The sequence below is a fragment of the Moschus berezovskii genome, chromosome 5 (assembly GCF_049115385.1).
Source record: "Moschus berezovskii isolate FMDL1 chromosome 5, NW_MosBer_1.0, whole genome shotgun sequence".
NCBI classification, from domain to species: Eukaryota; Metazoa; Chordata; class Mammalia; order Artiodactyla; family Moschidae; genus Moschus; species Moschus berezovskii.
Genome location: NC_142464.1, coordinates 125,208,595 through 125,232,433, shown reverse-complemented (window position 1 = coordinate 125,232,433; position 23,839 = coordinate 125,208,595). Strand labels below are relative to the sequence as shown.

General features: G+C 54.2%; 1 protein-coding gene across 9 annotated transcripts in view; it reads left to right on the top strand.

The window, feature by feature from the left end:
• The window catches only part of FAM193A (family with sequence similarity 193 member A), a 149,963-nt gene extending 126,207 nt beyond the window's left edge, over positions 1 to 23,756 (top strand). For 4 of the 9 annotated variants that reach the window (XM_088836597.1, XM_088836601.1, XM_088836599.1 and 1 more), the window contains exons 15-20: positions 200 to 472; positions 1,561 to 1,840; positions 2,673 to 2,856; positions 3,914 to 4,144; positions 5,950 to 6,793; positions 11,721 to 12,301. In XM_088836597.1, the coding sequence (XP_088692723.1) occupies positions 200 to 472; positions 1,561 to 1,840; positions 2,673 to 2,856; positions 3,914 to 4,144; positions 5,950 to 6,793; positions 11,721 to 12,184 (2,276 nt within the window). In that variant the 3' untranslated portion in view covers positions 12,185 to 12,301. Of the gene's footprint in view, positions 1 to 199; positions 473 to 1,560; positions 1,841 to 2,672; positions 2,857 to 3,913; positions 4,145 to 5,949; positions 6,794 to 11,720; positions 12,302 to 13,549; positions 13,632 to 23,199 lie in introns of those variants that run through there. The other 5 variants (XM_055434559.2, XM_055434563.2, XM_088836596.1 and 2 more) reach the window with 4 other exon arrangements.
• Positions 23,757 to 23,839: the final 83 nt, after the last annotated feature.

The following is a 23,839-nucleotide window of genomic DNA, read 5'->3' as shown; positions in this document are numbered from 1 at the left end:
GGTCCAGACGAGCTGACGGGCGCCAGCACCTGGCAGTGCTCAGTCAGTCTTCCTCAGGCCCAGATGAGTGACGGGCGCCGGCGCCGTGGGTGCCGCCCGAGCAGTGCCCCGTGTTCGTAGTTCAGTCAGTAGCTGCTCTTTAGGTTTGACCTAATGCTGTGTCTTTTGGAAGCCTTAATTTTCCCGTTCTTCTCTGAAGGGAATGACTTATTAGGGCCAACACTCTCAGAAGCAAGACCTGAAGCTCTTCCGCCTCCATCTAGCAGTGAAACGGCTGCAGTTTCCGATAGTAAAGAGAAAAAGAGTGCTGCAAAAAAGAAATGTCTGTACAACTTCCAAGACGCTTTCCTGGAGGCGAACACAGTGGCGATGGCCACGTCGGCAGCCACATCCTCCGTGTCCTGCACGGCCACCACGGTGCAGTCCAGCAGCAGCCAGCTCCGCGTGGCCTCCAAGAGGCCACCCTCCCTGGGTAAGGCCCGCCCACCTGCAGAGGGGCTTGCAGTCACCCTGAAGCAGGGGCCTTGTGCGGAGCGAGCCAACAGAGTGCCAGCCCGCCCGACATGCAGCCCCACCGCCATGCGGGCCCCGGGTGCGGAGGTGGTGTCGCCACCGCTCTGATCTGAGCCCAGGGCAGAGCAGGCTTGAAGGCGATGTCAGAGGCACACGGGAGCAGGACCGAGAGGCCTCGTGAGCTGGAGTTAGGGCTCTGTGGGCATCGAGAAGAGTAAAGGAGTGGATGGCAGCACCCAGCCAACGTCGCAGGTTCTTCAGGGTCCTCAGGAAAGGGAGCTGGGGGTCCGGGGCTGTTAGGGTCAAAGCTCACTACTGCCTCGGAGGCACGGCCCATACATGCAGAGGCCGCTCTCTGCCCAGCCAGAGACAGCACCAGGTAGGCATTCTCACGGGTTTCAGACGTGGGGGTCTCCGTTTGGAGACAGCAACAGTCCCACCATCTGGGCACAGCGCCCACAGGTTGGTTCCAATGTTGCCTGCACGTGGACCGAGGTCGCTGGGCCACCGGGAGCAGACGCCTTAGGTGCCCCTGTGGGGTCAGGGGGAGGACCCCGCGCCACCTTCCCAGGACTCATGCCCCCAGCATTTCTATGAGTCCAGAATTGTGGACAGCTGGCCTCAGCTCGGGAGAGGTCAGTGTTGTGGAAGGAAGAAAGGAAGTTTAAAAGATGCTGGGCTGGGGGAAAAGCCGCCAGAGGCTGTGGGCGAGGCCGACGGTCTGGGTGGGCTGTGCCTGAGACGATCCTTCCGGGGGCTCTGCATCCGCAGCTGGGCTGCCATGCTGGCTTCACCGCCGAGACACGTGTTCTCAGGAGCCTGGGCCACGTGCCCAGGGGCGAGCATCTGCTGCCCCCACATCAAGCCACCAGGCAAGTGTGTGTGGGAGGGAGTAAATGTAGCAAAACAGTGATGAGTCTCCCATCCAGGTGAAGGGCGAGGTTTCTGTAGAGTTGAACGTTTTCGGACCAAACGTTTGTTTTCAAAGAAAAACGCTGGGAGTTAAGAGAAAGGCCGCAGGCAGTGACTCCAGCATCTCTGACGCAGGTGACGTCTTTCACGGCATCAACAAGGAAGATCACCGGCATGGGGTGCCGGCAGCCCCGAGGAGCAGCCCCACAGGCCTGGCCCCGCTGCCCGGACTCACCCCCTCTGCCCTCTCGCCAGCCTCCACGCCTCACCTGGCCAACATCGCAGCTGTGTCCTTCCCCAAAACAGCCGCCTCCCCCGGCTTCGTGGAATCGCTCAAGAGCTTCTGTCCTGCTCCCGTGGCCCCCCCGCCCCCCACCACCGATGGCTCTGTCAGCGCGCCCCCCAGTGTCTGCAGGTGAGCCCCACCTGGCAGGGAGGCTGGGGAGCAGTGCTCCCTGACCCCCCCAGGACGCAAGAGCGAGTGCCTTGGGTGTTTCGGAGTGGTATTTGGTACACATTAGGATTCCTAAGTGGAACTAGTGGTAAAGAACCTGTCTGCCAACTCAGGAGACCTGGGTTCGATCCCTGTGTCGGGAAGGTCCCCTGGAGAAGGGCATGGCAATCCACGCCAGTATTCTGGCCTGGAGAAGCCCATGGACAGAGGAGCCTGGTAGGCTGCAGTGCACAGGATCGGGGAGAGTCAGACACGATTGAGTGACTTAGCACACAGGCAGGAACACAGAACGATACACGATGCTTGATAGGCTTTAACGAAAGATAGCTTTTGTTCCCTTTGAACTTGCCACCCCCACTCCACACACAGACACACCCCAACACACACACACACACACACACACACACACACACACACACAGCTTTAACGAAAGATAGCTTTTGTTCCCTTTGAACTTGCCACCCCCACTCCACACACACACACACCCCAACACACACACACACACACACACACACACACACACACACACACACACACACACACACACACACACACACACACACACACACACACACACACACACACACACACACACACACACACACACACACCACACCCCCTCCCTCCAGGACGAAGCGGGGGTGAGGGGAAGGGACGTGTGGACCTGATGAGCCCCTTAAGTGACCCCCTCATGCTGTACCACCTGTGTGAGCCCCTGGCCGGGCAGGCCCACACCTTGCCCGTGCCCCTCTGGGGCAGGCCACTTGCTGACGGGCCCTGCGCGGTTTTGCAGTGACCCTGACTGCGAAGGGCATCGCTGCGAGAACGGCGTGTACGACCCGCAGCAGGACGATGGGGACGAGAGTGCGGACGAGGACAGCTGCTCCGAGCACAGCTCCAGCACCTCCACCTCCACCAACCAGAAGGAGGGCAAGTACTGCGACTGCTGCTACTGCGAGTTCTTCGGCCACGGCGGGGTGAGTACCTGCGTCTGTGCTGCCCGAGGCTGCCTCGGGAGGGGCTGGGGCTGTGCAGGACCCTGCCGCGCGTCAGCTTGGTGTTGAGCGATGGCTGTTTGCGAACTGCCCATTTCAATAAGAATGGTAAAGTACACCAACCCCTCTGCAAGAATAACACACCAGGTTGAATTCAGGGTATGGTTGTGTTGTGTTTCGTGAAGCTTTGTTTGCGGCACAGTTATTGATAAAATCAGCAGACTGTCTAAAATAGCAGTTCCACTTCTAGGTTGTACTTGTCCTGCAGAAGTAATGAAAATACTTGCCCAGAGTTAGTTATGAGTATTTTATCTCCGTGTTTTTGTGATCGATTGTGGTGTTTAGAATCGTTGATGAAATCAGGCCTACTGCCGACCCAGGCGTGGGCCCTGTTGAGTGTGTGCACCTGGACGGCAGCCCCGCGGGGCTCCGTGTCGTACACGCATGGGGCCCGACGGCGCGGACACGCTACGCGGTGCCCCAGGACGACCGTTCCGCCCTGAGGAGCAGGTGTCGGGCGCGCCGCCTGGGGCGGGCGGTGGAGGAGCAGAGCACGGGAGCTGTCTGCTGTCTTCTCCAGTTCTGTCTGCGCTTCCTAAACACATGCACTCGGTTTGAGGGTCGGTAAGGAGTCCTGTCACCACTGGGAAGGAAGTGTGTGAGTGGCCGTGGGAAGGCGGTAAGCCCGTTTATCGCCGCGAGAAGGAGGCTGAGCTCCACTGTGCCAGCGCGGGTCAGGTGGTGTGGACGGTCGTTTCTTGTTTAGTTTGAAAAGGGCCACTTGTGTGCGTAGTCGTGTGTCCCCTGCCAGACCTTCCCTGAGCCTGTGGAGCTCGACAGGTCAGTGCCAGGGCACTACCTTTGGGTGACTGGTGATGAAAGGCTTCTCTTTTTCTTGCCATTTGATTTATTTATTTTTCCTGACATACATGGTGTACTTGAGTAATAAGAAACAATTGTTTTTTAATGCTGTGGTCTGAAATCTGTCACGTTCACAGTCATTAAAACTTGAGTTTAGTCATGTTTTCATTTGTCTTAGCCTCCAGCCGCACCCACAAGTAGAAATTACGCAGAAATGAGGGAGAAGCTCCGTTTACGGCTGACCAAGAGGAAGGAGGAGCAGCCTAAGAAGCCGGACCAGCTCTCGGAGCGGGAGAGTGTGGTCGACCACCGCAGGGTGGAGGACTTGCTGCAGTTCATAAACAGCTCGGAGATCAAGCCCGCGAGCAGTACGCGGGCCGCCAAGCGTGCGCGGCACAAGCAGAGGAAGGTAAACGGGGCCGCCCCGGGGCCTCCGCCGGCCTGAACGCACCTGCGCGCCCCCAGCCATGGCCTCACACCAGCCCCGGTCCTTGTGCTGCGGCAGGCGGCGGTGGGCCCGCCCCGCGGTCTGCTGAAGGCGCATCTTGCCCAGCAAAGTCGAGGGGGAGCCCTCGGTCGCTGTGGGCTTGTGGAGACGGCGGGTGAGGAGTCGCCTTTGCTCTGAGCTGGCACACCAGCACTGTGCGTGAAGGGAGTGGTCCTACCTGTAGTTGCCCCGCCTGCCCACTTCTCTCAAGGGCCTTCCCGGTGCCCAGCTCCCTGAGCCCCTCAGCAGGCAGGTGGGCTGTGCTCACAGTGGGCTCATCAGGCCGCAGATCTGACCGTGGGCTGAGTTGCTTTGGGAGGAGCTGACGCCCCTGTGAGGGCTGAGGAGACCTGCCCACCCCGGGTTGGGCTGCTTGTATGGTGTTTGCTTCCAGTTTTACTTGCAGCGACTCTGAGGGGGTCGTGATTGCACGGTGTGGGTTTGCTGCTGGTGGTGTACCTCCCGGTCCTGAGACAGGCCTAGGTTGACCCCAGGTCTGATGAGGGCCTTGGAGGGACAGGCCTGCTCCTGCCGCAAACCTGGTGAGGGAGGCGTGTCCTCTGCCCAGCGGCGCTACCGTGTTGGCGTCCCAGGGATCCACTTCCCACTGGGTTCCCCAAAGCCTCGACTCGGGCCGGTGCTTTCTGGGCTGTCCCCCTGCCCCTGTCCTCAGTCCTCTGTCCCTGTGGGAGGCCTGACTCCAGATGGCGCTGCAGGCCCTCCAGACTGGGCACAGGCCGCCCCCGGCGCCCACTCATGTGTGTGCTCTCCGCCCAGCACCTTGCTTTTCAGGGTGACCAGATCGGGTGCGCTGTGGCTGCCATGTTGCGGGGGCGGTGGGGCCACTTGGGGGCACTGTCGGTGCCGCCTCCAGAACGCCGCCTCCCTGACAGAGGGAGCAAGGGTTTTGAATGATCTTTACTTGAGATTTTTTTGAAAATCTGTCATTTCAGCCTAATTTTATATTTAAGTTTTGTAGAAAGACAGGTTGGTTGTTAACAAATATTGCCTTCTGAAGTATTGTGAGGCGTGTGGAAGTTTGGAAGGACCTCTGTGTTTGCCAGCACAGGTCTGACTGGAGCCCGTGATGGAGAAGCTGCTCTCTTCCTGGGTGTTCGTTTGCCAGACAGCAGGGCCTTTTCCACTCATGCTCTTGGAATGTGTGTCACTAATAACACAGTCTTCACCTGAGATGAAAATTAATCTCCTGCCAGTTGGGCAGCAGAGATAAGCATTGTCTGTCACGTCATGTTGAATATTTCAGAAGGTCATTTGGTCTATCACACTAGTGAACACAGGTTGGAAATTTTACCTGCTAGGGTGGCAAAAAGGAATTTCTAGTTCCTTAGCACACATTTTCTTGTGTGTCCTTGTGACCCGCCTGGGTGCATCAGCAGGGGCACTGCTGGTTGGGCTTGGCAGCACCTGCAAGGTGCCCAGTCAGTCCTGTGCTGGCAGCTGCGTCCTCCACCCGCTCCCAGACGCCAGGCCCGTGGGGGCAGGGGCGCACAGCCGCTCTCACCTTGGCCTCTGCTCCCCGACCCCGACCCCCCGGCAGCTCAGGCTGTGTGGGGGCTTGTTCCCCGTCACCGCTGTGTTGACGTGGGCATGCTCCTAAGTTTTTGGCCTGTTATAGCCCCTTTCAGAATTCATCGTCTTACCACATGGGTCACCTTCCCAGTCACCCCGCTTCTCTGTGTCTCACGCTGCCTTTCCTCCCATTGCAGCTGGAGGAGAAGGCGCGCCTGGAGGCGGAGGCCCGGGCCCGGGGGCACCTGCATCTGCGCGAGGAGCAGCGGCGGCGGGCCGAGGATGAGCGGCTGACGGAGGAGCTGCAGCGGCTGCAGGAGCTCCAGACGCTGCGAGCCGTGAAAAAGAAGAAAAAGGACCGGCCCGGGAAGGACTGCCCCAAGTTGGACATGCTCGCCGGCAGCTTCCGGGTGGCCGCAGAGTCAGCACCTGGCACCGAGACCATCCACAACGGCTCACTGGAGCCGACCGAAGACCCCGAGACCTCATCCCCCTGCCCCTCCAGACACGCAGACCATGCAGGTCCGGGGCCGGGGACTGACTCCTCCAGACACGCGGACCCCACCGAGCCTGTGGACGCCAGGGAGGCCAAGCGGCTCCTGCCCAAAGGGGTCAGCGGGGAGCAGCAGGAGCCATTGTCCTTCCTGCTGGACATGGTGCATCACCACAAAGGGAGCACTGGCCCACAGAAGCCGCGGCCGGGCAGCAAGGCTCCTGGTGAGCCCGCCAGGAAGCCCGCGGAGCACCCCCGGGCCGCAGAGGGCCTGGCCCGGCCCCGGCCGCAGCCCGAGCCCAAAGCCAGAGTGCCAGAGCTCCCGGCCCTGGCGGGCACCCGGAGGGAAGAAACAAAGGCCAACAACAACAACAGGAAACCGTTGAACCATGTCCGCGAGGAGAAGCCGAGCCCGGGCCCCACGGAGCCCCCCACGCCCAGCGAGCCCCTGCAGAGCGGCAAGCCGGCGCCCGCGGAGTCCCCGCAGCCCAAGGGCCGGAGCAGGAAGAGCAAGAAGAAGAAGGGGGAGCGCGCCAGCAGCTCCATCGGTGAGTGCGGGGTTCCCCCACCATCGCCCCCAGCCATGCAGCCCGCAGACTCGTGCTGGCTTCTGCCTCAGGGGACCTCTCCACCAGCACAGGGCCACGTGGGCACCGTCGCCACGTCTGGTTGTCGTGAGGGAGCCCCTGAGCCCCCCGCCCGCGGGAAGAGCACGAGGACCCCGTGCACCCCCAGGCCCGTGGTCACACCGCTCCATCCTCCTGGCCTGTGGGCCGCGCTTCTGAACCAGAGAAGGGTTGTTCTGCCATTTTCCCTTTAGATCCTCCTGTGTGTTTCCTCCAGTGAGGGCTCTCTCCTCCAGGCTATGGGACAGTTGTTAGAGGCAGGGGATCAACACTGCACGGCCGTCCTCTGCCTTGGAGACTGGAGCCTCGTTCCTGTCGCTGTTTGTCCCGTAGCGTCCTTTATGGGAAAAACTAGTTTCTCCTGGCGCAGGGCCCTCCCTTTCTCACAACCTCGTGTTCCTAAGGAGTGCGGTCCATCCATGTTCAGGATGAATTCCTTTTTAGTCATTTCAGTTGGGTGCTATTCCCTCACAGTGAGGCTGAGGTTGTGCATTGTTGGCAGAGGCACTGTGTTTGCGGGCGAAGTGTGGTCAGGAGGGCACCATGCCTGCCTGGCGGTGACCCTGGTCCTCCCGGGCCGCTGGGCGGGGAGTCTCTCTATGAGGACCACGCCTCCCGGCCTTTGCTCACACCCAGTGCCTCGGGGGCAGACGAGCCTTGTGTGGTGCATCAGGCACTCGCCCGCTCATTTGAGCGTCCATGGCCAGCAGCCCTCGTTCGCCAGGCAGCTTGTTCCGGCGCTGTTTGCAGGCGGCGCTGTTTCTTCCCTCTGCATTTCTTCCACGGCATCCTGAGGAAGGGCCGTTGTCCTCCCCCAGGCATCTTCTGCCTTTCTTCCGTGTCTCTGTCGGGGCTGTTGTAGGAGTCCTCCCCTGGTGCTGTCGGTGGCACCCCTTTCCCAGCACTGTCTATTTCGATGCCCCAGATTCCGTGCGGGGGCCCCTGGAGGAGGACCCCCTGTGCCCCGTCGCGCTGTGGGCACCCGTGTGTCCTGCTCAGTCAGACGTCCAGCTCAGCGTTCCTCTCTGTCCCAGCTCTGAGACCCACCCCGGGGGATGCTGGCGTGTTGCTGGCAGGACTGAGGAGGGAGTGCGTGCGCGTGTCCACATGAGGAGCCTCTGTGTGTCTCTGTGTCGCGCTTACCCCGGCCGCTGCGGCCGCCTGCGCTGGCGCTGCGCCCCCTGCCGGTTTACACAGGGTGTTTCCCTGCCCTGGACCTGGGGGTCTGTGCGGGTGGGCTCGGAGCTGCCCACATGTGCAGCGGGCCTCGTCTGGCACACTGGCTCGGGCGCCGTCCAGGCAGGGCGCGGCTCGTGCCACCCTCCTGAGAGCGTCCTGTCATCAGGCTCCCGGACGCGGCCCGTCTGTTAGGGGCTCTCGTGTGCCTTTTCTCTGACTGCAGTGAGGTCCTGGTTTTAAGGGCTGATTCTACATCTTTTCGTGAATTTTCTGCTCGTCGTCTTCTCGCCTTTCAGCTGAGTCGTGGTCTTCTCCGTCCTTGTTTAAGAGTTCCGTGAGAACGGGGTGTTGGTCTGTGGCCGCACCATCTGCTGCAGGCGCTTCTCCGGGCTCTCATGGGTGCTGGCTCTGGCTGTGTGTGGCTCCGCCCCGTTTCCCTGGTCCCCTGAGTGGTCAGCTCACTGCTCTCTTGTGGTCTCAGGACTTCGAACAGTTACTCGGCGTGACTGTTGCACTAGCGCTGAGGTGGCGGAGGAGTGCCCCGTGTTTTTCTAGTATTTGATGGTTCCACTGTTTTCACTAATCTCCCAGATGGGTTTATTTGGAGTTTATTCTCTGGTGTCGGGTGATGCATGAATCCAGTTTCGTCCTCACCCGGATGCGCCAATACCAGTTGCTGGAAAGCTCCTCTCCAGGGGTCCCGGGCGCTGCCGTGGGCCATGCGGGGCCGTGTCCTCAGGCCTGTCTGGGATTCCTCTTCCCCTTGGTTGTCCGCCTGCCCTGGGTGCGTGGGGTGAGCTGCTGCAACGGCTCCTCTCTCCTCAGAGTCTTTTGAGTGTTTCCTTGGCTGTTCTTTCAGGTTTGTATTCCCACAGGAACTTTGGTGTAAATGTGCCTAACTCCCTTAAAAAAGAAAAAACCTTGTTGGTATCTTTATTGGTACTGTGTTAAATTTATAAATTAGGGAGAATTGATTTATGTGATGTTGTTTGTCCTTACCAAGAAAAGGGGAGCTTTTCCATGTGTTCAAATCCACTTTATCTCTTTTTGGAATGTTTTAACTTTTCTTTCATAGGTTTTTCATATTTCTTATTGAGCTTATTCCTGAGTATTTAGTCTTCCTATTTTAGTGAGATATTTTCTGCATTCTTACATCCTGACTCTGGACCATGCAGTGCAGCAGCCAGGCACCTGTCATCCCGGAGCACCGAGACGTTCAGAGTGCAAGCTGAGGGGATTGTGAGGGGGAAGTATACACCATTGAAACCTAACATGGAAAACACGTGTAAAACACCTCAGTATAATTTTTACGCTGATTACATACTGAAATGACCTTTGGGATATGTTCAGTTAAATATGTATTACTACAGCGAATTTTACTTGTTTCTTTTTACTTCTTTTAACGTGGCCCCTGGAGGACCTGGCGCTGTGTCTGTGGCCCGTGCCCTCTGCCTGGTCTTTGGTCATGTGTGAAAACCGCTGCTTCTGCACCTTAGCTTCCCGCCTTCCACCCCAGTGAGTTCCTTCAGTCTTGTCGGTTCTCTCAGGTTTTCTGTTGTCCGTTTGCAGAGAAAGCTTTACTTCGCCTTTTCCAGTTCTTGTGCCCCATTTTCTTACTTAATTGCATCATTCATAAACTTAATGGAAACGTCTGATGTTTCTGTATTAAGATTTTGCCCTTAAGGTTCATGTATTTTATCACGTTAAGAAAATATCCAATAATTCCTACTTTTTAGAAATGTTTTATCAAGAGTGAGCTGATTTTTGTCAGGTTTTCTAGCATCTGTCTAGATTAAACATTTTCAATCTTAGCCCTGTTGCACTTCATAGTGATTAGGAAGATTTTGTGTTTCATTTTCAGTATTCCTGAGAAGTTCACCCTCCACTGGGACTGTTCAGGCTTTAATGATTTGAGAGGAGATTTCCCGTGCAGCCCCCTGGGCTTGGCGCCTTTTTTGCGGGGTAACTTCCTGATAACGTTCTCTCTGTCCTCTGTGGTGATTGGTTTGTTAAGGTGTTCGTCTCTTTTATGGGGTTAATTTTTGTAAACTACGTTTCTGTGCTAAGCAGTCGGCTCAGCTAGTTTTCCAGCTTAGTTACATAGGCACCTGCAGAGCACACACCTTTTTGTTTGTTTGGTTTGTTTTCAGCTGTGCTGGGTCTGTGCTGCAGCACCCGGGTGTAAGTTGCCCCGAGGCATGTGGGACCTTAGTTCCCAACCAGGGTTTGAACCTGCATCCCCTGCTTTGGAAGGTGGATTCTTTACCAGTGGACCACCGTGGGCGTCCCCAAAGGACATTCTTCTTAAAAAAGTTCTTTTAGTGGTGCGTGTCCTCTCATCATTTCCTATGTTGTGTATTTGTGCTTCCTTTCTCCCTGTTCTGTTTGACTGTAAAATAGTGTATCTATATAATGTTTTTTTAAAAAAAGGCTCTTGATTTAGTAATTAGGTATGTTTTTATTTTTTCCTCTGCTGCACTGCTTTCCATTTATTTCTTTTTTTCCTATGCTGTTTTTTGTTTCACTTCATTGTTCTTTACAACTTTTCCACTTGGGAATTGAGTTCATTTCTTTTCATTCTTTCAATTTTATTAATCCAAGCAGCACTTTGAATTTTTCTCTGAACTTTCCCTTTAAGTGTATCTCATAATATCTGATAATGTTTCCACTTGGTTTCCTTTTTAGAAATTCAGTAATTTCCACGTAGCTTTCCCCTACTTTGACCCATTAGTTTAATAGGTGACTTTTAGATTTCCAGATGGGAGAAGCTCTCTTATATTAATAATTTCTAGGTTTTGGACTCTGTGATTCAAGAGTATTGTTTATGTTTCTGCTTTTAATTACTGGTAATTTTAAATTAGTGGTATTCGTGACTAGTTTTTGTGATTGCTCTGTGTGCATTTGAGATAAAAGTATGTTTTCTCTGTTTTCATGGTACAGAACTGTATGTAAATACGTGTTTATACCCATGACATGTTTTTGAATTATGCTCGAGTCCTCCGTACTTTTCTTGGCTTTTGTGCTCATAATCCGCATCCTGTTCTGTATTACTGAGGTTTTTCCCTGTAGTGTTGTTTTACTGAGGTCGCTTCTGTGTTACTTGGTGCACATCCCAATCATTTCTTACTGAACTGTGGCTTTTATTATTAAAGCTCTCCTTTTTGTTGTGCTTCTTGCTCTTGGCCTGACTTCTCCTTTGTCCCTCTGCTTCTGTTTGCATGGCGGGCTCCTTTGCCATCCTCCTTTCGTTTCTGGCCTTTCTGAGTCGCTTGGTTTTAGGTCATTCCCTCGTATAGAGCTCAGACCCCTGAGTCCTGCTGTGTGGGCCGATTGACAGTCTTACCTGCCGCAGGTGGGGTGAGCCCCTTTCCGTGCTCTGATAGGACAGCCCTGACGTGACTGTGATTGTTAGACCAGTTCTCTGTTTGTGTTCTCTCTCTGGGCGACGTGTTCGCTCTGCTGCTTTTCCCCCTGAATGTCGCTGCTTCAGAACGCCAGCACAGGGGAGCTGGTGCCCCCGCCCCACCCCTCCAGACCCCTCTCTGCCCCTGGTGGGGCCGTGGTCTGCGTGGTAAGCACTGCCGCACGCTGAGCCCCTTCTCTCCACTCCCCACTTTGCCATCCCTTCTCCTCCCGTTTTTCAGCTGCATTGTATGTGCTTTGTTGTCAGAGCGCGTGGTGTTCGCAGGCCTGCACCTGAGTGAGCACAGCACATGCCTGCCTCCTGCAGAGATTCTGGGCGCGTGTCCTCCCATCAGGGCCAGGGCGAGTCCTCTGAGCTCCGAAGAAGCACGCAGTTGCTGTGGTCTGCACAGTGAGCAGCCAACCAGGCCTGGAGTGAGTCTCAGGTCACCTTTCTCTCCACTCTGGTTAATACAGTTTATTTGTGCAAAAACTATCAGTCCGATACTGAATCTGGCTATAGTTCCATCCTACTTTTTCCTTACACCACGATTTTTGACCCTGGTTATCAGTTCTAATCCGAAAAAGAGTATCAGAAATCACTTTATAGAGGCAGCATCCCCAGCAGACGCGCCTCCTGTTGTGGTTTTTTTGTGGTTGAAGCTGCTTTTCTGGAACTATCATATTTGTGGAACAGCTTGCGATTGGGCTTTCCAAGACGTCATTTTTTGATCCTGTAAACCCTCCTGGCTCGCTGCGTCTCCTTGTGTACAGTGTCCCCTGAGCAGATGGGCCCCCGGCGGGGCTGCTGGTAGGTATTCGCTGGAGTCCTGAAGCACAGTCTCTGCGCGGGGAGGAGCACGATGTGACGGCGACCCTGTGTGGCTGGGAGGGCGGGGTGGGGGGCACAGCGTGCAGCAGCAGCAGGGACGGGGCACAGGCGTCCCTGGCTGTTGACGAGGAGTGTGCCCAGCCTGCTGACCAGGGTGGTGAGTGTGAGGAGCGGAAGTGGAGGGGTGCGGCTGTGCCCCAGTGGGGTGGCTGCATGGAGGAGGTGGCTCTGTGTACGTGCTGCCCAGCAGAGGTCGGGGTGGGGGCGGGGTGGTTGCTATTGGTATCCAGCTGTGGATGGTCCTTCAGGGAAGGACCCAGGCAGCGAGCTCTGTGCGGGGGGCTATGGTCCTGCTGGTCCTGGGGATGGCGTTGCTGTGGCGGGCAGGTGTGACAGCCCCCACCTGCCGCTGGGACTCTTCAGAACTGTGGGCAGCTGGTGTGCACCTCGGCCGTGGCCCCGCTACTGTAACTCCATTATGGGGTGTACTCTATTACACTCCTGTGCAAATGCCCAGTGAGAGGAGGAAAGAGAGTCTTTATGGAAGATTCCAAAAGTTGCTCCATGCTAAAGTGGGACAGGGTAGAGAGTGGCCTTTCACAGAGCAGCAGCGGTGGTCTGCACGCTCCTTGGGTGGAGCCTGCTGGTGCACGGGCACCACGGCCCCCCGCATGCAGATGTGCACGCATTGAGCCTCTGGCACTGGAGCTCAGGCAGGACACGCACTGCATCCTGCAGGCCCCGGACAGGGGGCGAAGCAGAGGAGAGAGTTAAGGCCCCCCAGAGGTGCTGAGGCTGCCTGCTGTGACCTGTCTCCAAAGAGGGCTCCTCACCTGCAGACTGAAAGACAGCCTCAGGCTGATGATAAAGTCTCTGGAGAGTGCTTGAATGAACCAAAGGCCCGGGAGAGCCGGTTCCTCCAGAGGCTGGGTCCAGGGCCCAGACGTGCCGCGTGTCTGCTGGCAGCCCTGCCCCTGTCCCTCCAGCAGGGACCCGGGACCGGGAGTGTGGGCCTCTCAAGGACTCTCCCCGGGCAGCCCCTGCGCCACCTCTGCGGGGCCTTCGCTCCACACAAGTTGGCTCATCCCACGGTCAGGTGTTCCCAGGCGCCCAGGCAGTGTCTGTCCACCTCTAGCCCTTTGCACAATCTCATCTTGGAAAAGGTTGTTAGTTTCTGAAGTGGTTGAAGTAAAACCAGATGCTTTGTTCGGTTCTGATAAGATGGCCTGCTATAGTTGACGTGCCTCTCTTCATTCACTTTGCAGATGACGTCTTTCTACCGAAAGATATAGACCTGGACAGTGTGGATATGGATGAGACGGAGAGGGAGGTGGAGTCTTTCAAAAGGTAACTCAGGCCGGCAGCCAAAGCAGCAGGGGCTCCGCGGCGCCACGCACGCCCGCCCAGAGCACTGCTGTCGGTTTGCGGCAGAAGTCGTGTCAGCTGGCCCCGCAGCCTGGCCACTGGGCCGTTTCCCAGCTTGTGAAGGCCTTCTGCGCATGTCCCACCCACACCCCGGGCACGCGCACGAGCCGCCTCGCCCTCACGGCTGCTGCTCCCTTCCCCGTGTGTGCAGATGGGTTTATGGCATCACAGTGCATCTCAGCAGTCCCACCCTCAGCGTCCCCGGGGACCGTGGGCCCGCGTCTCTGTTCTCACAGGTCTGCCCACTGATCTTTATCTGTGCTGGTGCTGGAGCAGGGATAGGGCATGCTCTTAAGGTGAAAAGTAACATTTTGGATAATTTATTCCATTTTTCTGGTATGCAGACATCTTTCATATTGTTTGTCATAAATTCAGTAATATCTTGTCTGAGTTACAGCAAGAAGTTTTTTCTTTAAAGTGCTTTGTTCTTTATCTAGCAGTACTTTAATTCTTTGTTTCAGAAAACACACACACACACACAACTCAAAAAAGAAGTGGTTTCCAAAGTCGTTCATTCATATTTGAGACACACAATTCTAAACGTTTCTCAAAACTGTGTTTATGTATAATGCGCGTGTGTGTGTTTTAACTCTTAGGAGATGATAAAGCATTTGCTAAAGTTAAGCATTCACAGTAAAAACTCTTAACCAGGATAGAAGGGCACATCCTTAACATGATACAGGGTATCCATAAAATACAGTGAATGTTATGCTTAATGGTGAATCATTAAAAGCTATTCTTTGAGATTAATAATTTTAATAAGGATGCCTCTTATCACAACTTTCATTTCTAAAGACATAAAGAGAAACAAAGGATAAGGATTCAAATGAAGAAGTGGAATTGTCATTCTCAGATGATATGAATATGTTTGTACAAAGTCCAAAGGAAGGTATAGGTAAATTATTGAATTCTTCCACAGTTTGCCCTGAAGCTGGGTACTGGGGGAGGGCAGTAGAATAATAGGGCATTTCTTGGATATTGGTGACACTTCAGAGGAAAGTTTCCACAAGGCGGACCTGCAGGATTCATGCAGCTTACAATCACACATGACTTATTACAAACAAAGATTGTCAAGCACCCAGGACTTAGGAGAAACAATAAAAATCTAGAAGCGAAAAACAGAATTGTTAAAGTCAAGGTCTCCGTAGATAGGTGACAGACTCAGCACTGCTGAAGAGGGAGTGAATGACCTGGAAGGTGCAGTGGGAGGCACCGAGAGGTGAGGAAAGCGGGGCCCGTGCAGAGGGGTCAGGAGACAGAGGAGGCTCAGCCTAGCACGCGTCTGCCTGACGCCCCGCTGAGAGGAAGCAGAGAGACCGCGGAGAAGCAGGGTCGAAAGAGACGAGGGTTGTGCAGAACTAACGAGAAACACGAGTCCACGGAAATCAGAAACACAGCTCACACCAACAGGATAAGCAAGCAAAAGTCCATTCCTCCACATGGCATTTGAAATCCGAGACCGTGGAGCAGTATTCAGTGTTCAGAAAAGATTGTCAGTCTGTAATTATGAATCCCACAAACTTCTTCTTTCCCATAATAAAGAAAAGCTGCAGGAGCATGCTGCAGAGAGAGCTGTGGAAACGGAAACTGTAAAATTCTACTTTAAACAAAGGAAATTGGGAACTCCTTGGCAGTCCAGTGGTTAGAACTCTGCTTGCGCTGCAGGGGGCATGGTTCCATGCCCATCAGGGAACTAAGATCTTGCGAGCCATACAGCATGGCACAAAGAAACAGGAAATTGTGCTCAGGAGATCAGTCTGATACACACAGGAAGGGGTGAAAAAACTTCCTGGCAAATCTCGGTAAATGTCTAATTGACATTATACTTAAAGGACCCCCAGTACTGAGCATCAGCAATGTGTCTGTTTGGTGTGATGCAATCAGAGCTGAGTATCCGCAACCCCTTTTTTAACGGTTAGGGTAGTTACCCTTGAGACTGAACCTAAACGGGCAGGACACGATTTTAAGAGCAAACATTAAAATAATAGAAATAAAATGTATAAACTGTTAATCAGTAGGAGAAAAAAAAACAAACCTCGAAGAACAAGTGTAGAGAAAGGACAACAGACAGATTTTTAAAAGATGATGGGAGTCCAGTTGTCTCAACGCCCATTACAGGCAGTAAGCAGAAAGGATACAGTTTGTCAGATTGTGTTACATGTTTTTAATGTATACACACATAAACACGTATATGTGCTGTTTACAAGAAAATAGCCTGGACTGTAATGGAAAGGGGCGGGGGGCTGCCCTGGGGGCTCAGTGGTGGAGAACCCTCCTGCCAGTGCGGGAGACGCGCGTTCGCCCTGGTCTGGGGAGGTCCTGCCTGCAGAGGGCCGCTCAGCTCAGGCCCCGCAGCTGCCTGAGCCCGGGCTCCCCAACAGGAGACGTCGCCGCAAGGAACAGCCTGGCCCTGCAACGGAGAGCAGCCCCGCTCACTGCAGCCGGCACTGCCACGAGAGCCGGTGTGGCCAAAAGGAAATAAAAACCGCTTTCTTAGCAAAGAGAGGTGAAAATACAGAGAAAGACAGCTGTTCCAGTTATTTTATTCTGGGATGAAATGTATTTTAACACAAGTGGTAGTTGAGGTTTGCTGCCTAATGAAGAAATGTTCCATTTGTTAGAAAGAAATAAGAATTTTAAAACTACGCATTTAATGAAACAGCCTCAAGATACGAAAAGCAATTTGGGCTTTACAGAGAATTAGGCACAGTGGATGGGCTCGGTAAAGGACAGAAATGGTGGGGACCTCATGGACGCAGAAGACACTGAGAAGAGGTGGCAGAAACACACGGAGGAACTGTACAAAGAAGAGCTTCACGACCCAGACGACCACGCTGGCGCGGTCACTCACCAGAGCCAGACGTCCTGCAGTGCGAAGCCAAGGGGGCCTTAGGAAGCATCACTACGAACAAAGCCAGTGGAGGTGATGGAATTCCAGCTGAACTATTTCATGTCCCTAAAGATGATGCTCTGAAAGTATTGCACTCAGTATGCCAGCAAATTTGGAAAACTCAGCAGTGGCCACAGCGCTGGAAAAGGTCAGTCTTCATTCCAGTCCCAAAGAAAGGGAATGCCAAAGAATGCTCAAACTCCCGCACAATTACAGTCATCTCACACGCTAACAAAGTAATGCTCAAAATTCTCCAAGCCAGGCTTCGACAGGATGTGAACCGTGAACTTTGGGATGTTCAAGCTGGTTTAAGAAAAGTCAGAGGAACCAGAGATCAAATTGCCAACATCTGTTGGATCATGGAGAAAGCAAGAGAGTTCCAGAAAAACATCTGCTTCTGCTTTATTGACTATGCCAAAGCCTTTGACTGTGTGGATCACAATAAACTGTGGAATATTCTTAAAGAGATGGGAATACCAGACCACCTGACCTGCCTCTTGAGAAGCCTGTATGCAAGTCAGGAAGCAACAGTTAGAACTGGGCATGGAACAACAGACTGGTTCCAAATCAGGAAAGGAGTCCGTCAAGGCTGTATATTGTCACCCTGCGTATTTAACTTATTTGCAGAGTACATCATGAGAAACGCTGGGCTGGAGGAAGCGCAAGCTGGAATCAAGATTGCCAGGAGAAATATCAATAACCTCAGATATGCAGATGACACCACACTTATGGCAGAAAGCGAACAACTAAAGAGCCTCTTAGTGAAAGAGGAGAGTGAAAAAATTGGCTTAAAACTCAACATTCAGAAAACCAAGATCATGGCATCTGGTCCCATCACTTCATAGCAAATAGATGGGGAAACAGTGGAAACAGTGAGAGATTTTATTTTCTTGGCTCCAAAATCACTGCACATGGTGACTGCAGCCATGAAATTAAAAGGCACTTGTTCCTTGGAAGAAAAGTTAGGACCAACCTAGACAGCGTATTAAAAAGCAGAGACATTACTTTGCTGACAAAGGTTCATCTAGTCAAAGCTATGATTTTTCCAGTAGTCATGTATGGATGTGAGAGTTGGACTATAAAGAAAGCTGAGCGCCAAAGAATTCATGCTTTTGAACTGTGGTGTTGGAGAAGACTCTTGAGAGTCCCTTGGACAGCAATGAGATCCAACCAGTCCATCATAAAGGAGATCAGCCCTGGGTGTTCATTGGACGAACTGATCCTGAAGCTGAAACTCCAGTACTTTGGCCACCTGATGCGAAGACCTGACTCATTGGAAAAGACCCTGATGCTTTAAAAGATTGAAGGCAGGTGGAGAAGGGGACGACAGAGGATGAGATGGTTGGATGGCATCACCAACTCGATGGACAGGAGTTTGAGCAAACTCCAGGAGTTGGTGATGGGCAGGGAGGCCTGGCATGCTACAGTCCATGCGGTTGCAAAAAGTCAGACATGATGAAATATTAATCAGCCATAAAAATAATGCAGTAATGCTATTTGCAGCAACATGTTTGGACCTAGAGATTATCATAGTAAGTGAAGTAAGAAAAAGACAAACATCATTATGATATCAGTCGTGTAGAATCTAACGTACAACACAAGTGAACCTATCTGAGACAAAAACAATCTCAGCCTAGAGAGCAAACTGGTGGTCGCCACGGGGGAGGAAGGTTGGAGAGGGTGGGGTGGGAGTTCGGGATTAGGAGATGCAGACTCCTCCACGGAGAACCGGTGAGCAGACTCCTTCATGCAGAATCTGTGAACAACAAGGTCCTCCCTCAGAGCACAGGGAACTGTACGCAGTGTCCTGTGATCAACCGTATGGAAAGGAAGCTGGAAAGATCCATGGGTGTAACTGAGCCACTTCAATGGACAGCAGAATAACAAACGTTGTAAATCAACTGTGCTTCAAGAAAAGTAAAGAAAAGGTTTGCTCTTGAGAGCACTTCCACTGAAGCCTTAAATGCTGGAGTTGGGTAGTAAAAACCTGAAAATTAGTTACGGATCTCATTTGAGAAATTAGAAAAGCAACAATAGAATAAACTCAAAGAAAGTGAAACAAAAGAGATGATACGTAAGAGAAGTAATGAAATAAGGAACCAGAGATCAGCAAAGCCAAAATTGGATTCTTTGAAAACATTAAATAAACCTCTGAGACTAGTCAAGAAATATAGCCAAAAGACACCCCAGAATGTCCTCATCAGATGAAAGAAGCAGAGTGTTGGTGGTCATGCAGGCTGGGTGATGGCTCTTTTCGTTTTACGCTGCTCCACTCTTCGTGTTTGAAGTCCTGTGTAATGTGAGCAGCTTCTCTGATTTTGGGACATGTCAGTGAACAGGAGGCCACAACACCAGAGGCGGGGTCAGTGTACAACAATTCATGTTAAACTTTAAATGAAACACCACAAGTTAACCCAATAAGAAAAGAGCCGGAGTAGTCCGGTAACTATTAGACCAAAGCAGCAGTTCCACGTCTTCCCCGTGAGAAAACCACATTCTGAATGTTTCACCGTGATTTCTCCGGGACTTTCAAAGAAAGACGGTTCAGTCCCACAGAGTCTACCAGAGAGCTGCAGAGAGGCAGCAAGGAGCATGCTTGGGTTTTTTTGTTTTTACATTTTTCTTTGTTTAGCTGTGCCCCACAGCATGTGGGCTCCGAGTTCCCCACAGGGGTCAGACCTGCAGGCCCAGCAATGGAGGCACAGTCTTAGGCACTGACGTCCAGGGAGGTCCCCCCGCTTCATGTTACCAAAGAAACGCAGCACTGACACCAGGGAAAATGAACACTTGCAGGTTTGTTTCTCTCATGAATGTTAGATGTGAAAATCATCAAGAAAATACTCACATTTCTAATAACAGTATGTTTTTAAAAAGCAGCATGTGACCAGACTGGCTTATTCCAGGATTGAATTACTATTAGGAAGTGGTTTTTGCTACATTAACATATGAAAGAAGAGGCATGCGATCATTTCTGTGGGTTCAGACAAAACCTTTGCTAAGATCTTAGCACCCATTTATAATTAATTAAAAAAAAAAACAGTAAGCAGTGGAAGGGCCTATCTTCGCCTGAAAAAAGGAATTCACCAGCAGAGAGAAGTGTAGGCGGAGCATCTTCCCAAGTGGGAGTGTGGGAGCACGTGCGGAGCGAAGCTGCTGTCGCCACCGCTGCTCAGCCCTGGGCACTGTCCTGCGGGCACCGCGGGTGGGGACAGGCAGAGGGACAGGCCCGGAGGCCTGCAGGGAGGAAGCAGGGTTTCCCTTACAGCGAGCTGATTGTGTGTATAGGCAGTTACAGAGCACGCAGCACAGTGTTGCAGGAGCCGGCTGTAGGGTAAGTGCGCCGAAGTTAGTTGTTTTTCTCTCCACGTCAGTAATACAGAAACGAGGTTTGAGTAAAGACTGCAGGCATTGTAGCGCCAAAGCCTGTGCCGTGTCACGAATCAGGAGCCGTGGAGGCCACAGAAGAGCGTTGAAGACCCAGGTCTCAGAGGCTCCGTGTGCACATTCGTAGGAGAGTTGGCACCTTAAGCTGTTGGCTTCCCCAAGTTTATCTGTAGATTTAAAACCCAGGAAGGGTTCTGCGAAATTCAGCGCAGTGCTTCTGGAGCATGTGGGGACCGGCCTGCCCAGGGAGGAATGTCACAGCCGCAGACTGACGGAGCCGAGCCGTGTGCACCATGGACACACCTTACACGCGGCATGTCAGACTGAGCACGCAGGAACGTACACGATGCTGCCGTTCACGGGAGCGTAAAATCAGGCAAACTGAAGTTCACTGTTTAGTGTGCCTGCCATTCAGTCCAGCAGCTCCTCTCCAGGAGTCTCCCCTAAAGCTCACAGGAAAAGAGTGGATGCTCGCGCCGAGACTTGTTCCTGGATGTTCCTGCATGTCTTACTTGTAGCCCCAACCTGGCAGCGACACCGAGGTCCACGCAGACGAGGGGATACACAGGTGGTGCTCCCTCCACCCAGGGGCTGCTGCAGGGCATGTGGACGGTCCGCGGAGGCCAGACCCAGGGTGGGCGCCGAGGCCCCACTGGAGTGAGGTCCAAGGAACAGGGGCGATGTAGGGGGACAGATGGCAGGTGGTTGGCCTGGGGCCAGGGCGGCCAGGAGACTTGGGGCGTCATGGACACGCGCTGTGTCCTGCCTGATGGGATCGTTCCCCAGACATTGCCTGCGGTTTGTTGTACGTCAGTTATACCTCGGCAAGGTCTGTTTTAGAAATGAGGTGTCTTGTTCAGGGATGTGTACACAGGTGTCAGGACTGTAAAGAAAGGCAGGGAGGTGACCAGCATTGAAAGCCAGATGGGTGATCACTTCCGAGGCGAACAGGGCAGGGGCCGAGGCGGCCTTGGGGCAGGAGCATCTGGTGCTGGCAGGGGCCCTGGCCAGCTGCTGACCCATGGTATTCGTTCTGCATTTATTCTCCATATAATGTGCTGGGCTCACTTGCTCAGTTGTGTCTGTGTGACCCCATGGACTGTAGCCCTCCAGGCTCCTCTGTCCACGGGATTCTCCAGGCCAGAACACTGTAGTAGCCATTTCCTTCTCCAGGGGATCTTCCCGACACAGGGATTGAACCCAGGTCTCCTGCATTGCAGGCAGATTCTTCACCATCTGAGTTACCAGGGAAAGCCCTTCTTAGACACACTAACCATAAGATAAAAGATTGATAAGTTCAGTCAGTTCAGTTCAGTCACTCAGTCGTGTCCGACTCTCCACGACCCCATGAATCACAGCACGCCAGGCCTCCCTGTCCATCACCAACTCCCGGAGTTCACTCAGACTCATGTCCACAGAGTCAGTGATGCCATCCAGCCATCTCATTCTCTGTCGTCCCCTTCTCCTCCCGCCCCCAACCTTTCCCAGCATCAGAGTCTTTTCCAGTGAGTCAACTCGTCGCATGAGGTGGCCAAAGTATTGCAGTTTCAGCTTCAGCATCAGTCCTTCCAATGAACACCCAGGATTGATCTCCTTTAGAATGGACTGGTTGGATCTCCTTGCAGTCCAAGGGACTCTCAAGAGTCTTCTCCAGCACCACAGTTCAAAAGCATCGATTCTTCGGCGATCAGCTTTCTTCACAGTCCAACTCTCACACTAAAATCGACAACTTGCTTTTTAACAAAAAACTGAGAAAACAGTATTGCAGTAAGCATATCACAGGATTCATATCAAGATGTGTAAGCATTGTAGCGTGTTACAGAAAGACAGACCTCTTGACAGGTGGGCAGACGAAGCAGTCAGTGTCCCAGAAAGCTTGTGACGGGTCCCCATGGGGGCCTCAGCCAGCTGGCACTGTGAGTGGTGGATCTGGGGCCCGCCCCAGGCAAGGAGTGGAGCGTCAGGTGCCCCTGGGGGAAAGAGCTTGGTGGATCCACTGAGCTTGTAAGGCCAATCCTGTGCCCCCGGGATCCCGCGCCCAGCCCCGCCGTGTCCGCGCTGGGAGCGCCCTCCAGGGTCCTGTCCGCTCAGCGCTGTGCAGCCTCGCGGCAGGACTGCACGCCCACAGTGGCGAAGCACGCAGCCGAGTGGAGAGGTGCCGCCTGCCTCTGCGTGTGCAGGTCAGCCCCAGCCCCTGTGGATGCCTGCAAGGTCCCGACCCTGCAGAGAACCTGAGGGCCTGTGGTGACCAGGCTAGGCTGGCTGCGTCCGGGGCTCCGCCCCACGCCCGGGGTTGGCCATGCAGGGTTTCTTGCCCGGGGCTCGGTGCCCAGGCTTTTACGTGAGAGTCCGCCACACACGGGTGTTGCACACACACGAGGATGTGTCTGCGTGGCAGCGTGGAGCACGCCCGGAGGAGGTGGTGTCGGGAGAGGAGGCGGGCCTGCTGCTGCCAGCGCCCCTGAGCCTTGCTCAGGTTCAGGCCTGGAGCCGCTGAGTGCCCTGGCTGCGTGTGAAGGTGGGGCTCACGCGTGCTGGGTGAGGCAGCAGAGTGGAAGCTTCTGGAAGCTCTAAAAGGCAGCCTCACTGGACTCGGGGTTTGGGTTCTGGGAGACGGTGCAGCCCTTCGCCGGGGGGGCAGGCTGACCAGGGGCGTCCCCTCCCTGGACAGAGTCCTCTGGGCTGCAGCTCTGAGATTAACCCTGGATGAGGCAGGAACGCCGCCCCCTGCTGGACGAGGGACAGCTGTACCATTTTCTGGTTTAATTCAAATTCTTGGTAACTCATCAGTGTGGAAAGGGTGAGGATTTCAGAAATGTTGCAAAAGCTTTTGAAAGAAAACATCCTTTCCCTCTTTGAGTGCAGAACTTGGCCGTCACTGCCGGGGAACCAGCTGCAGAGCAGATGGGCTGGGGGCCTGGGGGCGCGGGCTGCGCTGAGCTGCCCCGAGGGCTGGGGGGGACAAGTGTTGTGTGTCCCGGGGCAGACTCGCGTTTCACGTCACACCCTTGTGGCTCGTGGGTGAGGGAGGGCAGGCTGCGGGCCGCGGCAGGGCCAGGCCAGGCCCTTTGCCTGAAGACCGAGAGGAACCGTCCTCCCTAGCGGCGGTGGCGTCGGGTCCCCGCCGGGAGCCAGGGGGGTCGGGGGTGCTGGGGGGTCTCAGCTCCGGCCAGGCTGGGCCGCGCCCCCATGACTGTGCGGCTTGTTGTTTTCTAGGTTCTGTTTGGATTCTGCCAGGCAGACCCGACAGAGACTGTCCATCAACTGGTCCAACTTCAGCTTGAAAAAAGCCACCTTTGCTGCCCACTGAACGAGGATGCTGGAGAGGGCGGCGCCGTGGCCGGCCCAGCCCCCCCGACGAGAGCCTGCTGCTCGGCCACGCTGTGAGCTCGTGTGCGTGTTGTCTGTGCGTGAGCCTGCTGCTCGGCCACGCTGTGAGCTCGTGTGCGTCTCGCCCCGCCCCGCCACCTGCCCCTGGGGGGCTCCGCTTAGCTCCGCCCACGGCCACCCGAGGGCCCGGGCGGGCGGGCCTGCCGTCCTCCACAGCCCACTGTCCAGAGTGTACACGTCGCGCGTCCGTGTCTGACCCCCGACTTGTAGCCAGCTTGTGTAAGACCCCGCAGAACGAGACCGTTCCGAGCAAGCGCCCACCAGTACTCACACCATGAAGTCTGTAGAGTGTACAACTGTATTAACACGGAGCCTGCCTGGCTACTTTTTTAACATATTGTTAAGTAATATTAAAATCATGTCTTTCTTTTTGAAAGATGGAATACATTAGTACAGCAGGAGGCCTGGTCTGGTTGCTTTGTGCCGGGGTCAGGGGTCGGGGGGTGAGCGGGTCCCGCCCGTGCCG